The sequence below is a fragment of the Lutjanus erythropterus genome, chromosome 10, assembly GCF_056507025.1.
Source record: "Lutjanus erythropterus isolate fLutEry1 chromosome 10, fLutEry1.hap2, whole genome shotgun sequence".
Lineage (NCBI taxonomy): Eukaryota > Metazoa > Chordata > Actinopteri > Lutjaniformes > Lutjanidae > Lutjanus > Lutjanus erythropterus.
In genome coordinates this window covers 277,094-288,608 of record NC_139326.1, presented here as the reverse complement: position 1 = coordinate 288,608, position 11,515 = coordinate 277,094, and the positions used below count along the sequence as shown (strand labels likewise).

At 42.6% G+C, this 11,515-nt stretch overlaps 1 protein-coding gene across 1 annotated transcript in view; it reads left to right on the top strand.

Annotated features, from left to right (window-relative positions):
• Positions 1–3,877: 3,877 nt before the first annotated feature.
• Positions 3,878–11,515, top strand: part of LOC146319688 (gelsolin-like) — a 13,467-nt gene continuing 5,829 nt past the window's right edge. The window contains exons 1-14 of the mRNA XM_084727705.1: positions 3,878–3,892; positions 5,584–5,784; positions 5,949–6,103; positions 6,390–6,551; positions 6,625–6,684; positions 6,766–6,855; positions 6,994–7,083; positions 7,186–7,318; positions 8,601–8,689; positions 8,807–8,935; positions 9,019–9,105; positions 10,160–10,293; positions 11,319–11,409; positions 11,480–11,515. The exon at positions 11,480–11,515 is cut by the window's right edge and continues 135 nt beyond it. Of these exons, the coding sequence (XP_084583831.1) occupies positions 5,592–5,784; positions 5,949–6,103; positions 6,390–6,551; positions 6,625–6,684; positions 6,766–6,855; positions 6,994–7,083; positions 7,186–7,318; positions 8,601–8,689; positions 8,807–8,935; positions 9,019–9,105; positions 10,160–10,293; positions 11,319–11,409; positions 11,480–11,515 (1,449 nt within the window). The 5' untranslated portion in view covers positions 3,878–3,892; positions 5,584–5,591. The remainder of the gene's footprint in view (positions 3,893–5,583; positions 5,785–5,948; positions 6,104–6,389; positions 6,552–6,624; positions 6,685–6,765; positions 6,856–6,993; positions 7,084–7,185; positions 7,319–8,600; positions 8,690–8,806; positions 8,936–9,018; positions 9,106–10,159; positions 10,294–11,318; positions 11,410–11,479) is intronic.

Below are 11,515 nucleotides of genomic sequence, written 5' to 3'. Positions count from 1 at the left end.
GGCGGACAATCCTAGAAGTCTTTCCTTGCAAACACTGTGAGCGACTCTGAACGAGGTTTAAAATGACGGCGACGTGACGACCCACATCTTAAAGGTTCCACGTCGTCACGTTTGTTTCCACTTTTATTTCAATAAACGTCCTCAAAGATTTTCTCACTCTGGATCAAAACTGTGAGAAAAAAAATCAGGAATGATGAGAACTGGATCTGCTGCAGAACTGGATCTGGTGCAGAACTGGATCTGCTGCAGAACTGGATCTGGTGCAGAACTGGATCTGCTGCAGGACTGGATCTGCTGCAGAACTGGATCTGCTGCAGAACTGGATCTGCTGCAGGACTGGATCTGCTGCAGACGGAACAAACATTATCTTCTTTATTCGTTTTTTGTGTATTTAGACACGACTTCTTTCCTTTAAGAGAGAACGGTGTTTCATCTGTTGCCGTGGTAACCACCTGCCGACATTTTACTTGGAAAAATGTCCTGAACTTCTTCACTCTAGTTTGATTTTCCGATTTTTCATCCCGATGTTTAAACTGAAACACGTCTGTGATTTCAGATGATCAGAAGTCACCAACAGTTAATCGATCGGAACAAACTGATCAATACAACGCTCGGCGTGAACGTTTGAAGGTCTGTTAGAATCATTTTGTTAAATAATCCACAGAAAAGACAAATATTCATCCACAGATTCTTTTCTTCAGTGATCAATAATCAATAGTTGATCAGTCTACTCTGTGTGTGAGGACTTTTCATATTTGAGATTTTGCACCGATGATCTGCAGCTAAAGATCATTTTTATTATTGATGAATTATTGATCAGTTCTTCAATCCTCTTTTTCAGATGTTCGTGTTTTAACCAAACTACAGTTCAAAATATGTTCAGCAAAACCTCAACTACCAATGATTTTCATCAATTATTAATTTCTTGATTGATTGTTTAAAAATATTGATCAATGATCTGATATCAGATTACTTGTCAGAAGATTTTGAATTTACAGTCACACGAAAACAAAGAAAATCCTCCCAGTTCAGAAACTGGAACCAAAAATAACCTGAAGGATCAATTGATTGCCAGTTATTGATTATTGGCTCGTTTTAGCTTTAATATCTGTTTTCCAATTACAGAAAAGAGGCAGATCTTCACTCTGGAGGATTATTGGTGTTTGATTTAACAGATCCTTTTCTAATTAATCAGTTGATTAATCGTTTATTGTTATTTTTTTGGACGACCGACGTTTTATAGATTCAGGATCTCGAAGACGATATTTGATCACATTTCTTCAGGTCGAGTTTAAATGATTTTGACTGAAGGTGTGACGTGTGACACGGTTCGTTAATGATCAATAAGTTTTTACAGAAAATGAAGCGTTGATGATTTGATATTTGTTGGGGTCAAACGTGGAGAACATCTTTAGAACGTCTCTGCGGTTCCACTCGTCTTCAGGATTCTGGTTCTGTGTAGATTTGTCACTCGGCTCTTTTGTGATGTCACTCATGTTGATATTTATTGTGTCCATAAATAATGACATGAACTGTTTGGTTATTAAACAAGAAGTCAAATCTGTTCAGAAGAGACAAACTTAAAATTCTGTGAATAAAATCAATGATGAGAAGAGAACTGGGTCGAGTTCTGATCCGTGAGGATCCGACCAGAACCAAGAACCAAGGTTTTCTTCAGTTTCACTTTAACTCTTTAAATGATCATTTGTGCAAAAATCTCAAACATGAGCTGCTGACGTTCAAAGATCATCCTGTTTAAAAAGACAAACGGGACGAGCGAACCGTTTTTATGGCGACATCGCTGCATTATATCTGAAATATTTCTGCGTAAATTTACAACATTTGGTGATTTTGCTTTAATGATGCAGCATCTGTGGCTCATAAATATTTATTTTCATGTTCAGTTACTTCAACATATTTCTGACAGCATTGTGGCTGAAGAGGAAACAGGAAGTGAAATCTCACCGAACCTTCCCGCCGTCTGTTTTCCTCTGGAATCTGTCGGACGTTCCATGTTTTGTCTTTTTCTCAGTTTAATTATAAAAATCATGAATCCACAAAATACATCAACAGTATTTTCTGTATCAGAAATGTTTTTTTTTTATTCCTTGTCTTTGCTTCTGTTCTTCATGTGGACAATAAAACACCCGGATCTAAAACTTTGTCTTTATTTTATTTGCTGACTCAGATTTTGACTCTGAAATCATCTTTATTCTCACATTTTGCAGGTTTTCTTCTGTCGCTCAGTGTTTCTGCTGTCAACATGAACTGAGTCTTTCGATAAAAACTCGTCCACTGAGGGGGGGACGGGGACAACTTGTTCGGACGCGTGTTCATCGCAGCTACAGTAAACCAGTGTCCAATTATTTATTTATAATTATCTCTTTTGTCTCCTGTGTGTTTTAATATTTACATGTTTTAAAAAAGGAAAAATGACACGAGTCACCTGACCAGTTTAACATTTAAACTCTGCAGGAGGTTTGAACTAAACTCAGACTTTCTGTGTGAAACTGACAGAAACAGACTGAACTGGTTTGGTCCTCCAGGACCTGTCTGTCCCCTGTCTGTCCCCTGTCTCACCTGGACACATTCCTCCACGTCTGCAGGTAACCTGGAACACAACACCAGGCTAACTGTTAGCTGTTAGCTTCACAGTCACTGACAGACAGACTGGTTGTTGTCTGTCCCTGTCCTCCTGTCCTCACAGACAGTCTGTCTCTCTGTCTGTCCTGCACCATCACTGTCTAACTTCATCTTTGTAACTGAGACACTCGCCGTCTCCAGCGCGTTGATTGGTCGGTTTACTGAACGTCTCCCTGCCTGTTAACCTGTTAAATCTGGTTATTAACCGGCTATTTACTGGTAATCTGGTTATCGATAATAATAATAATAAATACTGATTTTTAAAAAAAATGCTATTAATTGTGTTTTTTTCCCAGGATGGTGAAGGTCCGACCCCGCCTCCGATTGGCTTACTGTGATATTTTTACCCAATCACACTCCTCCTTCAACCTGCGCACCCAAATGACCCAAACCAACCAAGACGAGTACGAGCCAATCAGAGTCAGAGTAGAGAAAACAAAATTTACGTGAGAGCATGTGTGGGCGAGTGGTGGGTTTTGTCTCTGTCCACTTTTCTTTCAACGTGTCAACAATTATTATTTATTTATTTATTTAAAATCTCTTCACGTTACAGATAAAGTAACAAACTATCCACAGAAGAACATCAGACTGCTCCTTTAAAGTGCCGACAGGCTGCAGTTTGTATGTTTCCAGCAGCAGAGGTGTGTGTGTGTGTGTGTGTGTGTGTGTGTGTGTGTGTGTGTGTGTGTGTTATTTTCACGTCTCGTTCTCATGAATGTGTTGAATTATCTCAAGTAAACTTAATTAGTTGCTAAACTTTAATTTGAACTATGTTGCTTTTAAATTCTAAATCTTCTCTTTTGTTTTTACAGCGTCGCAGCGTCACACGCTCAGATTAACAGACTCCTGTTTTTCCTTCTCATCAGTAAAACAAAGCTGGACTGCAGATATAAATCTTAAAATTAAAACTCTTTTATTTATTTTGTGACCACAAATAAAATTTCCTGTGACCCTCCTGAGGGTCACGACCCAGTGTTTGGGTCTGATTTAAAGTGAGGCTCTTTGTGAATATGGTGATGACAGTCTGTGTTTCAGCTGGGTGGGTGTGGCCATGGGGGGGTGAACAGGTGGAGTTACCTGCAGCAGCCCCTCAGGTGCAGCTCTTCATCACTCAGCAGCTTCCAATAATCAGACGGTGAGTATTTAAACCTCCTCTGTCTCCTCCTGCCGATTGATCACTATTGATCCTTTATTTCATCCAAACCAGACGTCCTGATTCAGAAACAGACGACTCAAACACAGAGAACAGGTCAGAAACTCTTCATCGTCCTCATCCTCATGAATGAATCATGTTTGTGTGAGTTCTGCTCATCAGGTTCAACTGACCTGTGATCAGTTTGTGTCCAGCACACAATCACATTTTAGCAGCTGATCAATATTTGATCAATACATGATTGATGTTCTTTAGGCTGAAGAGTGAAACTTTCACTTCATGTCCTGAGACGTTTACTGTCTGTGGGGTTTTTCATTGTTTCCTGGTGTGTTTGTCTCATCTTTAAACCGGTTTAAACCCGCCCAGAGTCAGATCAGGAAAAACACACTTTTACTGAAAGTGTAAACTTGTCCAGATGAGCCTGAACGCATCAGCAGGTCGTCTGTGTTCAGATGTCGGATCAGTGTGAACAACCTGGACACTGATCACAGGTGTGAATGGTCTGTCTCTCTCTCTGCCTGTCTGTCTCTGTCTCTTTGTCCAACTGGGCGAGTCACTTCCTGCTTCTGTCAGCTGCAGGAAAGATGTTTTGTGTTGGAGAAGATGAGTCACTCTGTTTAAATCTCTGTGACAGAAACGTGTCACTGTTTGTCTGTAGAGTCTGTAGATAACAAACACAAAACTTTTAAACCAGTGTTTCTCAGTCCTGGTCCTCAGAGACACTGTCCTTCATGTTTGAGATGTTTCTGCTCCGACACACCTGATTCAAATGATCAGCTCGTCATCAATGATCAGCTCGTCATCAATGATCAGCTCGTCATCAAGCCTCTGCAGAAACCTGACAACAACCTGATGATGTGAATCAGGTGTGTCGGAGCAGAAACATCTGAAACATGCAGGACAGTGTCTCTGAGGACCAGGACTGAGAAACACTGGTTTAAATGAAGAAAGCAAAATGTCTCCCATTAAAACAAATCAGAATTCTGAGTTATAAATTAGATTTCCAGTTTTTCTCATTTTGGCTCAATTCTGGAAAGAGAATGACTTTTTTCAAAACATTCAGCTCAAATCTGTGAACAATCAGTTTGTTTCTTTCATTCAGTCAAAATGCTCATGTTCCTCCAGCTGTAACCGGCTGTAACCGGCGGTAACCGGCTGTAACCGACTGTAACCAGCTGTAACCAGCTGTAACCGACTGTAACCGGCTGTAACCGGCTGTAACCGGCTGAACGTCTGCTGACATGAACCGATGAGCTGATTATCAGTGAAACTCTTCTTCTCTGTCATCATTTGAGCATCACATGAAAAATGAACTGAAGTGAACGCAGCGTCTCTGATCGTTAAATCATCTTTCAAACTTTACAGCTCGTTTATTTATCGTGTGTTGTACTGAAGTCTGTGTTAAATGATCATCCAGGCTGCTGTCACACACGTTTCCATGTGTGCGGTGACGTCACGGCGCACAGCGTCACCTGTGGCTCCTCCCTCCTCACATCAGCACAGGGGAGGTGATACTGAGGGAAAGTTCATTTTTGGGTGAACTGTCCCTTTAACTTTCTGATTAAACATCATCTTAAAGATGACGCTCTGATTGGTTTTGGCTCTTTGGCGTCTGGGGTTGAACACGCCCTAAATGAACTTCACACCGTTCGCTGTAATCATCTAATACAGCTGCAAAAAGTCTCCGCCCCCTACAGGTGACATCATGGTGTTCTAGTGTTCTGTGGCTCCGCCCCCTACAGGTGACATCATGGTGTTCTAGTGTTCTGTGGCTCCGCCCCCTACAGGTGACATCATGGTGTTCCATCCAGAGTTTAAGCATGCAGGTCAAAAGGCGGGGCTTCAGGTGTGGCGGGTGGAGAACATGGAGCTGGTTCCTGTTCCTGAGAGTCTGTACGGAGGGTTCTACAGCGGAGATGCTTACCTGGTTCTTCACAGCACTGATAACCACAGAGGAACCCTTCAGTATGACCTGCACTACTGGCAAGGTACTGCAGCACGCCATGTACAAATACTGCAGTACACCAAAGAACAATAGAGTAGTCAGAGTTATAGTATTAATACTTGAAGTAATAGTATTTTTTTTCAGTTGGTGGTAGCTGACTGTTATTGGACTGTGGTTCTGCTCCCTGATTGGCTGGTTCTCCTGCAGGTTCAGAGTGTTGTCAGGATGAGAGCGGAGCGGCGGCCATCTTTGCTGTGCAAATGGATGACTTTCTGCAGGGGGCGCCGGTCCAGTACCGTGAAGTCCAGGGCCATGAGTCCAGCACCTTCACTGGGTACTTCAAAACTGGACTCAAGTACATGGTAACTACAGCAGCAGTACTACCAGTACTACAGTACTGGTAGTTTTCTTACATCTCAACTTTTTTATTGTATGTTTATATTAAAAAAAAGTGTTTTGTCTAATGTTCTTATTTTTTATTGTTTACTTCTTAAAACTTTTCAGTAAGTATTTGCAGTACTGAGAGTACTAATCGTACTGCAGTAAAGATACACATCTTGTGTTGAAGATCCTCTCTGTAGAAAGAGTCATCACTCTGATCCTCTTCAAAACTGTCTGTCACTGATGACATCATTTCCTCTCACATAGAAAGGGGGTGTGGCCTCAGGGTTCAATCATGTAGTGACCAATGACACTGAGGTTCAGCGGCTGCTGCAGGTCAAAGGTCGACGAGTCGTCAGGGCAACGGAGGTTCCTGTCACCTGGGAGAGTTTCAACCGTGGAGACACTTTCATACTGGACCTGGGAGAGGTGAGACAGGCGGAGAAGTGAGACAGGTGGAGAGGTGAGACATTTCTGAACCTGTCTCTCTCTGTCTTTACAGAACATCATCCAGTGGTCTGGTTCCCATAGCAACTGCTTTGAGAAGTTGAAGGCAACCATGGTGAGTGGTGACATCACTTCATTACATCATCCTTGTTCAGTGACATCAGTCTGATTGATTCATTGACTGGCTGATTGACAGGTGTCTAAAAGTATCCGTGATGACGAACATTGTGGGCGGGCCAATCTGGTGTTCTGTGATGAGGGGGCGGAGCCAGAAAGGATGCTGGAGGTGAGCACAAAATATAACATGACCACAAAATGTACTTTTACTACAAATACTACAAGTATCTTTTATGCTATAAGTCTTGTTGACCTCTGACCTCTTCCTGTTGACCTCTGACCTCTTCCTGTTGACCTCTGACCTCAGGTTCTCGGGGAGAAGCCGGAGCTTCCTGAAGCTCACCATGACGACACCCGGATGGACGCTTCTCACAGGAAACAGGCAAAACTCTACAAGGTAACGCCGAGATGGTGACATCCTGTTGGTTCAATTATGTCTCACCTGGATGATGTGTTCATCCAATCAGCTCACTGACAGGTCTGTCTACCTGTCTGTCAGGTGTCCAATGCAGGTGGTGACATAGAGGTTACCATGGTAGCAGAGCAGAATCCATTCTCCCAAGATGCTTTGCAGTCCAGCGAGTGTTTCATCCTCGACAACGGAGCCAACGGCCACATCTTCGTCTGGAAAGGTGTGAAACTGGTTAGACTGGTCTGGAACCAGTTCATTATTCATTATTAATGAATCTGTCAGTTATTTTCTTGATAAATCAGTTAATTGGAGAACAAATGTTGATCAGAAAGAAGAAAACCTTCACATTTTGTTTCATTCTGTGACCTTTTTTAAAAAAACCTCCCACATGTTTGGTGTTGGAACTGGTCTGAAACTAGAGCTGCACCATGTTGGAAAAAACTGACATCGTGATTTTTTTTTTTAACCTGCGATATGAAAAAATACAGGATCATTTGTTTCGGATCGTATCACAGTTTTGAGTCACGGATCAGCAAAAAAGAAAAAAGTGTTGGGATTAGAATGATTTTAAAAATGCACTTGTCTTTGATCTTTGTCTGTCTGTAATTATCACCATAGTGATGTGATGTAATAATAATGATCACAGTAATGATAAAGGTAATAATATTAAAAACTTCAAACTTATACAGTGCTGTACTATGTATATACTACACATATATTAGATCATTATACACTGTACAGTATAATACACAACTACACTCTGTAGTCTGGCTCAATGTCCCGCCTACAGCAGCACATCTGATTGGTTAGAAGTGATGATCAATCAGCAGACACACTGTGTGACAGACGGGGTGAGACAGAGCTGCAGCGGTGAGCAGAGAGGAGCTGTGGACAAGTTAAGACATGACATCACCAAAGTTTGATGATCTGTTTCCATGGTGACAGCAGAGTTACATCAGTGAAAAAAGTTATGGTCTGGATTTCACTCGAGGCGACGTGACGACTTTTAACTCAGAGCTGAGCTGCACACAGCAGCGTCTGTTCTGTCTGTTCTGTCTGTTCTGTCTGTTCTGTTTGGTCAATATCATCCTTCTTGTAGCCGAAATAATTCCAGATAACTGACGTTGCTTTTCTTTTTGGCATCAAGTCTTCGTTTTCGGCGATTTTCTCTTGTTCGTTGCTCATTTTTCAGTGTTGTTACCAGCGACTCAGTCGACATGCAGGGGCGTGGTCTGCTTTGGCAAACTGATTAAGAACGATTGTGATTGGTGGATCGCTGCGCAGTGTGTGTTTGCCTCCTACATCACAGGACTTGCGATGTGACGATGTTGCGCACACGTACATCGCGATGACGATGTTCAAACGATATATCGTGCAGCTCTATCTGAAACCATTTCAGACTGGTTCTGCAGAACCTGGTTCAGACGTTCTGTTCTTCAGCTGACTGTGGAGGAGGAGGAGTCTTTAACCTGATTGGTCAGTGAGAAGGAGTTTGTGTGCAGGTAAGGACGCGAACACTGAGGAGCGTCAGGCCGTTCTGAAGAGCTCTGAGCAGTTTGTCCACAAGATGAACTATCCAGCACACACTCAGGTAAACACCTGGAGCCCGTCTCACCTGTCTCACCTGTCTCACCAGAGCTCAGCTGCAGAATGGACAGATCTATACCTGCCCAACCTGTTCTCACCTGTCTCACCTGTCCCTTATCAGGTCCAAGTCCTTCCTGAGCACGGGGAGACTCCGCTCTTCAAACAGTTCTTTAAGGACTGGAGGGACCCTGATGACACTGTCGGCATGGGAACAGCCTACGTGTCCAATCGGATCGCAAAGATTGAGAAGGTAAACCAATCAGGTTCAAGATGGAGTTCAGACTGTTCAGAGAGCTGCTGAGCTTCTGTAAACAAACTCTTCTGATTGGACAGGTTCCATTTGATGTATTGAAGCTCCACCAATCAGAAGCCATGGCAGCGCAGCACAGGATGGTGGACCGAGGAGACGGAGACAAACAGGTGAGGGTGGGACCCAGGTCTGTCTGACCAATCACAGCTCTGCATTCAAAAAACAGACTTTCGGTCCATCGAAGAAGAAGTGGTCTCAGTCTGGGTCAAACTGGACCGTGGTTCAGTTTTTGGATGGTTTGGACTTATGGACAGATTACAGGAAATTACAACAGACAGGGACAAGAGACCAGATGTTTAACTGACTTCCGGTCTGACGACTTTATGAAGAGTCAACTTGAAATCGATTAATTCATGTCTCTTGATAAACAACCACTGAAGTCCTTCGTCTACAGACGAATCAGTGTCAAATGGAGAGACGTCAGGATGCAGGTCTGTAAAGGTCTTTAGTCCGCTTAGATAATTTCAGTGTGAAACCAAAACTAAGGTGTCTCTAAAAATTAATCTTGGTTCAGAGCGTTAGTTTTAAACACACAGAGCTTGTAATGGTCAGTGAACACATCATGAGGGAAAGTGTTCAGATCTCATAAACACGACCCGCTTTGAATGCAGCATCTAAGATAACTGCCATCATTACAGTCTTCCCTATGGACTATAGACTCATGGGAGATGTAGTTTTTAACTGCAAACAATTTTTTGTGAAAATGTTATTTACTCTGTCTGTCTGTCTCTCCTGTCCTGTCCTGTCATGTCCTTTCATGTCCTGTCATGTCCTTTCATGTCCGGTCCGGTCCGGTCCTGTCCTGTCCTGTCCTGTCCGGTCCGGTCCTGTCATGTCTCTTGTCCTGTCCTGTCCTGTCTGGTCCTGTCCTTTCATGTCCTTTCATGTCCGGTCCGGTCATGTCATGTCATGTCATGTCATGTCATGTCCGGTCCGGTCCGGTCCGGTCCTGTCCTTTCATGTCCTGTCATGTCCTTTCATTTCCTGTCATGTCCTTTCATGTCCTGTCATGTCCTTTCCGGTCCGGTCCGGTCCGGTCCGGTCCTGTCCTGTCCTGTCCTGTCCTGTCCGGTCCTGTCCGGTCCTGTCCGGTCCTGTCCTGTCCTGTCCTGTCCTGTCATGTCATGTCATGTCATGTCATGTCCGGTCCGGTCCTGTCCTGAGATCTGGCGTATTGAGGGATCAGATAAAGTTGCAGTGGATCCGTCAGTCTTCGGTCAGTTCTATGGAGGAGACAGTTACATCATTCTGTATCAGTACCGACACAACAACAGACAGGGTCACATCATCTACATATGGTGAGTGCAAATACACACACACACACACACACGCACACACACACACACGTCACCCTGTAGCTGTGTGTCTACAAAATTGTGAATAATAAATCAAAACACTGATTTATTATTCACAATTTTTGCATTTATATTTTTTGTATTTTGTCACAGTTACAGAAAAGAATTGAAGGTTTGTTTTTGACATTTCTCAACGCTCTGTGCACTTTTCATTTATAATAATGAGTTTCAGCTCAAAAACATTCTTCTTTGTGAAAAAACCCCCAGGTGCAGATTTGGTTCAACTTAAATGTTACTTGCTCCTGAAATTTTATGCAAAGAAAAAAAAATGCTGAAAAGCATCGCAAGGCATTTTAGGCTACAGCTATATGTGTATTTATTTATATATGTGTGTGTGTGTGTGTGTGTGTGTGTGTGTGTATATATATATATATATATATATATATATATATATATATATATATATATATATATATACATATACATATATATATATATATATATATATATATATATATATATATATATATATATATATATATATATATAAATAAATAAATAAATAAATAAATAAATGGCAGCGAAATCCTGGAGGGGATGATTTATTGCAGAATTTCCCAGAAGGCACGAAGCTGTTTCACTTCCTGTTTCTTCCACTGTCAGCAAATCAACACGCTGGAAACTGACAATTTATTTTTAAATTTTTTTCAAAGAAAGAAAGAAAGAACTTCACGTGGAACATTTAGCAAATTTACAAGAAGGTTAGTCGTAGACAGTTTGTTCTCGGTGTGAATGTTGTCATCACAGAGACCGAACAGCTGACTTACATTACAGTGAACCAAAGAATGGACGTACAGGACATCAGCTGCGTGGGCGTCCTACAGCGTGGACTGGGACACACTGCTGACAGAATGTGGTCTAAAATGTGTCCTGGCTGCCGTCACACCTGTGATCACATGACATGTTGACACACCGTGTCATGAGAGCATCATATCGTTTCTGTTCCTCATTACCACCTCTCTCTTCAGGCAGGGGGCGGAGTCTAGCCAGGATGAAGTTGGAGCGTCGGCCATCCTGGCCGTCCAGCTGGATGATGAGATGGGAGGGGCTTCTGTACAGGTACAGTGACTGGGAACACTGGAGCCAGTCATGAAGGCTTCACGCTCACCTGAGGCTTTTCTGTCTGCAGGTGCGAGTGGTTCAGGGAAAAGAGCCCGCCCACCTC